This window comes from Sinocyclocheilus grahami, unplaced genomic scaffold (assembly GCF_001515645.1).
Source record: "Sinocyclocheilus grahami isolate Dianchi unplaced genomic scaffold, SAMN03320097.WGS_v1.1 scaffold1570.1, whole genome shotgun sequence".
In the NCBI taxonomy this organism is placed as follows: Eukaryota; Metazoa; Chordata; class Actinopteri; order Cypriniformes; family Cyprinidae; genus Sinocyclocheilus; species Sinocyclocheilus grahami.
Genome location: NW_015506749.1, coordinates 10,396 through 16,668, shown reverse-complemented (window position 1 = coordinate 16,668; position 6,273 = coordinate 10,396). Strand labels below are relative to the sequence as shown.

Here is a 6,273-nt window from a genome sequence, read left to right as displayed (position 1 = left end):
CATAAATATACCACATGTGGCTGCTCAACTCAAAATAAGGCTCTGTGGTCTGTCAGGCAGAGCATCTGTAGTGAAAGTGTTAGTCCTGTGAAATGAACTCTTGGTTTCCCAGCATCAAATTTGAGGCTGTCAAGTGCTGGAGCTCATTTCACACTAGAGTGCCTCCAGCGGGATGAGGTTTGTTTCACAGCAAGTCAGAGGTGATTAAATAAATCCTACAAGTCAGCTTGTGTGTGTGTGTGTGTGCGTGCAGCCTGGTCTCATTGTTTATACGTAGGTATTAATACGTAACATTTACAAGCACAAAGCGTACATTTTGTAAGTTTTTATTGATGCTAAAACGTACAATTTAGACATTTCAGCATTTAAAACATACAAATCGCTACGTATTTTTAGCTAAAAAACTTTAAATATTTATCTTTTATATCATTGAGATAGTCGTATCAATGCATTTTTATAATTTTATCAATAAGCGATTTAGATTTTTTAGACCCCTTAACCTACAGCCAAACCTAAACCTACCAATTTTATAGCGAATATGCATTTTTATCATTTTATCAATAAGCAATTTAGATTTTTAGACCCCTTAACCTACCCGCAAACCTAAACTTACCCATTTTATAGCGAATATTAAAAGGATATAAAACGCAATTGACCAAAATATGCAGAAAAATAACCAATTTAGTAACAATATAGCATTAAAAATATTTTTATAGTCGCTAATCCCACTCCTACCTCTAAACCTAAACATAAATATTTCTGTTACAGTATAAGAAAAACATGACAGACAGATAAATGCAATTACAATAATTTATTTATTGCAAAAATGTCAAAAGCATGTGCCAAAAGTAATCCAAATGATGATGCGTTGCAGCCACAGTCCTCTCTGGCGGAATACAGTAGGTCTGTGTGAGGTGCAGAGCAGAATTTAAGTTGTTAATCGCTGAAAATATTATCCAGATTATTTTCCCGATCCACTCCGAGAACTCATGAAGGTGCACACGCATCATTCAAACACACCTCACCAGAAACATGACATTTCGCAATCTGTGACGAATGCAGGCGAGAGCCAATGAGCGTTCAATTATCCTGCTGTAAAACCTGTCGTTTGAAGCGGCAACATTTGAATTTGTAACGAGCGCGTCAGTCAGTGCAAGCTTTGCAGTTTACGGTCACTGGACTTGCTGCTTGGAATGTAGATGAGGATCGCCAAATAAAGGCTTGGATTTTGGTCTGTTCCTCGCAATCGTATGGATTCGGAAGATTTGGATTACAGGGCACTAATAAAATTGTTTCATTTCGTAATAATGTTGTAGTAAGGATAAAATCTTTGCGTGGCAGCTGCCACTGGCAGGCGCACATAGCGGTGACAGGTCAAGTGGCAGCTGCCCCTGCCATGCAAAGGTTTTACTCCCTCTCTAATGTTGAGTTTTTTGGTGTATTTTATAGTTCTATTGTTAGTCAAAGCATGTCGGAGAAAACGCCTTTTGTGGCCCATGGCAAACAAAGTAAACATTACATGACAAGTAAAGGTTAAACGACTGCAGAAATGAAATTTATTTTAAGGGTTTAAAGTGTAGTCTTGTTTAACATTATGTAGGCCTATTCTTGGAAACGAGCTGGCAGCAGAAATCACAGAACAGAACGAAATGTTATAATTTCATATTAAGTAAACGAGTAAACAATTTAATAATGGAATTGAAAACAAGGTCATTGATATGACAACTAAAAACATCAATAATAATAAAATTAATGTTGGGATTTCAATATTCATAAGGATTTATTTTTAGGTGTCGACAATACGTCAGTTTTGTACGTTTAAATGCTGAAAATACGTAAGTATTTGTACGTTTAGATGTTGAAAATATGTCAGTATTGTACATTTTATTGCCTGTAAAAACTTAAGTAAATGTACGTTTTATAGAACCACATTTTATGTGAAATACATAAGAATTATCATGAGATCACGTTGCAGTGTGTGTGTGAGTGTGTACTATATGTACTCACAGTAGACTCCTGAGATTCAAGTCTGGAGTTGTTTCATCAATCCCATCATTCTTGCGTCTTTGTGAGTGGAGGATGTTCATTTTCACAGCTGATCTCCAGGGATGTAAAGCAGATGTGCATTGCTAGTCTCTAGACATTTGCTTTCCCAGAAGATCTCATCTGATTGTATAGAGCACCTGTAGATTTTACTTAAAAGTTACTTATTATAATTGATCTGATGTGCATTCAAAGGAAAAATAAGCAGATCATATGTTTTTACTCTCACCAACCACTATAAGCAAGTTTGAAGGACATACACACAATTACTGAAACAAAAATGTAAAATGGGTTACGGACACTTCATGTTGACTTTAAACACTCTCTTCCCTCTTGTGTGTGTTAACAGGGTTGAGGAGAGTTTTAAAACTCTCTTTTGGTCCATATTCGGGCTGTCTGAGGTGTCTTCTGTGGTGTTGAAATACGATCATAAATTTATCGAGAACATTGGCTATGTGCTGTACGGGATCTACAATGTTACCATGGTGGTGGTTCTGCTCAACATGCTTATTGCCATGATAAACAGCTCATACCAGGAAATAGAGGTGAGCTATCTTCCCATGCACTATTTAGAGAATTTCACTTGAGTTAAGAGTTTGCATACAGTTTGAGCGTGAGATCGCTAACACCGATACTTGTGCCAAAATTAAACCTAAGAACAAGCTAATCATAATCAAGATTTAAAAAGCTGTGATTGAGAGGTGAATAAAAAGAAAAAAAATACACACTCTTAAAAATAAAGGTTCAAAAAGAGGGTTTTCGCAGCAGTGGTTCTTAGGGAAACCTTTTTGATTACCCTTTTTTGTTTCTTCATTGGAAGAGATTTGGTGAAATTCAGTGTTACATTACTTGTTCACCAATGGATCCTCTGCAGTGAATGGGTGCCGTCAGATTGAGAGTCCAAACAGCTGATAAAAACATCACAATAATCCACACGACTCCAGTCGAGATTTAATTAACATCTTGTGAAGTGAAAACTGTGTTTGTAATAAACAAATCCATCAAGACATTTTTAAAGGAATAGTTTACCCAAAATTACTTTTTTCTTGAGTAGAACAGTTAAGAAGATTTTTAGCTAAAACTATGGTCTTTTGTGATTGATAAAATGTCAGCGACTGCCTGTCTTTGAGAATAAAGCATATTAAGGAACACCAAATAAATATACCCGTGGCTTCTGATGACACATTGAGGTCTTTTGAAGCTAAACCATTGATCTGTGCAAGAAACTGAACATTATTTCTATCCATAATATTGTTTCCTCCAGTAAAAAAGTCGCCTTGTCTGAATCAGGAGAGAAATATGAACAGATCAAGCACAGTTTACAATCAAAAACAGTCCAAAACAGTTCTATACAGACGTTTCAGTGGATTTTGATGAAAGAGAAACAGAGGATGGACCTTTTCACTGGAGGACGGGTTATTATGGATTATTTACTCATATTTCCACTTCACAAGACATGAATTGATGAACTGGAATTGTGTGGATTATTGTGATGTTTTTATCAGCTGTTTGGACTCTGATTCTGACGGCACCCATTCACCGCAGAGGATCCATCGGTGAGCAAGTGATGTAATGCTTAATTTCTTTAGATCTGTTCCCATGAAGAAACTAACTCATCTACATCTTTGAAGGCCTAAAGGTGAGTACATTTTCAGCTAATTTTCATATATGACTTTAAAGTTTTCTTTGCCAAAAATACATCTGGAATCAGATCAAACTTGTCCTCTGTGTTTCCAATAGTCCCCTGGGAGAAAATTATGTCTGAGGCTTTTGATAACGCTGCTGTTAAAATGACTGTCATTTTCAGAAGGACTCTTAGAAGAGGTTTTGACTCTCACTGAGCAATTATACTTGTGCAAATGGCCCATACATCAGATTTCTGGAGAAGAGGCATTTAGCATCTATTGCTGACCGAAAATGTAATTCTTATACAACACTAAAGCTCAGCTTAACCCTTGCCGTGCTGAAAATCGGTTTTCCTGGTCAAAAATGGCTGGCCTTTTTAAAAATCTCTCATTATATTATCAAACATTTTTATTTATCCAAAAAAAAATGTAAAAAGTTATCCTTTTTTGCGGGGCGGGGGGTATTTCTAATAGTTTTATACAGTATGTAACCGTTTGTTTCTTGCAGGATGATGCAGATGTGGAGTGGAAGTTCGCTCGGTCTAAACTCTGGCTCTCGTATTTTGACAATGGCAAGACTCTCCCGCCTCCATTCAGCATCGTCCCCAGCCCGAAGTCCTTCTATCTGTGTATCAAGAGACTGGTCAACCTGCTCCGGTGTCACCCGCGCCGCCTGAAAAAAGACGTGGAGCTGGGCATGGACAGCTCGAAGTCCAGAGTATGTGTCTGCTGTTGTGTATTGTTTGTATTTATGTGTCAGGGTTGCACAAAATACTGATTTTAAGTGTGAATTTGAATTGAATTGGCCAAAATACACAAAGTCGAATGAATACATTAAAAACTACATGTACAATACAAATATATACATTATATACATACATACACACAATATTTATATTTAATACCCCTAGTTAGTAGATATTTTAAAAATGAATTTATGAAATTAGTTTACTTGAATTTATAATACAGTATATACTGTAATGTCTTATAGTGTTTACATTTTAATCTTCAGATAGTAGATGTATAAAATTTGATTATAAATCTAATATATATAATATAATATATATATATATATATTATATATATTATATATTATATTATATATATATAATATATATATGCACACACACACACACACACACACAGGTGCATCTCAGAAAATTAGAATATCATGAAAAAGTTATTATTTAAAAAAATTAAACTTTCATATATTCTAGATTCATTACATGTAAAGCAAAACATTTCAAACGTTTTTTTTTTTATTTTGATGATCAGAGCTTACAGCTCATGAAAGTCAAAAATCCAGTATCTCAAAATATTAGAATATTTATATTTGAGTTTGAAGCATCTTACCTGGGCTAAGGAGAAAAAGAGCTGGACCGTTGCTCAGTGGTCCAAAGTTCTCTTTTCAGACAAAAGTACATTTTGTATTTCATTTGGAAATCAAGGTCTGCAGTCTGGAGGATGACTGGAGAGGCACAGAATCCAAGCTGCTTGAAGTCCAGTGTGATGTTTCTGAAGTCAGTGATGATTTGGGTGCCGTGACGTCTGCTGGTGTTGGTCCATTGTGTTTTATCAAGTCCAAAGTCAATGCAGTCGTCTACCAGGAGATTTTGGAGCACTTTATGCTTCAATCTGCGTTTGGCCTGACAGCCAGCTCTAGGAAGGGTTCTGGTCATCCCAAACGTCTTCCATTTAAGGATTATGGAGGCCCCTGTGCTCTTAGGAACCTTAAGAACCTCTCATTTGCTCTGACATGCACTGTGAGCTGTAAGGTCTTATATAGACAGGTGTGTGGCTTTCCTAATCAAGTCCAATCAGTATAATCAAACACAGCTGGACTCAAATGAAGGTGTAGAACCATCTCAAGGATGATCAGAAGAAATGGACAGCACCTGAGTTAAATATATGAGTGTCACAGCAAAGGGTCTGAATACTTAGGACCATGTTATATTTCAGTTTTTCTTTTTTAATAAATCTGCAAAAATGTCAACAATTCTGTGTTTTTCTGTCAATATGGGGTGCTGTGTGTACATTAATGAGGAAAAAAAATAACTTAAATGATTTTAGCAAATGGCTGCAATATAACAAAGAGTGAAAAATTTAAGGGGGTCTGAATACTTTCCGTACCCACTGTATATATATATATATATATAACAATATGTATTAAATCATAAATATATTACATAAAATGCAATGATACAGTTAAATATACAAAACACAATGATATAATATTTGTATGAATATTCTTTCTTTTTATAGCTGGCATTAATTATTTACTGTATATCAACTAATGATTTTGTAAACCATATATTGTGTATAATAATGTGTTTAGTATTTAAAGTAAGTCATACTGAAAAATGAAATGTATTAAAAATAGATTCTTAAGAGTTATATGGATTTCTACAGACTTCATTCTAAATTCCACTGTTTAAAATTTTAATTGCAGAACCTGTAATTTCTGCATTTTTGAATTGCTATTGCAATTCAGATTCATGGTTTGAATTTTTATTTAAAATACCTTTTCAATTTCATTCAGAACCTTAGTGTGTGTGTGTGTGTGTGTGTGTGTGAGAGAGAGAGTGTGTGTGTGTGTGTGTGTGTG

At 35.2% G+C, this 6,273-nt stretch overlaps 1 protein-coding gene across 1 annotated transcript in view; it reads left to right on the top strand.

Moving 5' to 3' along the window:
- LOC107571245 (short transient receptor potential channel 3-like) overlaps nt 1-6,273 on the top strand; it is a 56,701-nt gene that overhangs the window by 44,842 nt on the left and 5,586 nt on the right. The window contains exons 8-9 of the mRNA XM_016257562.1: nt 2,393-2,588; nt 4,177-4,386. Coding sequence (XP_016113048.1) covers nt 2,393-2,588; nt 4,177-4,386 — 406 coding nt within the window. The remainder of the gene's footprint in view (nt 1-2,392; nt 2,589-4,176; nt 4,387-6,273) is intronic.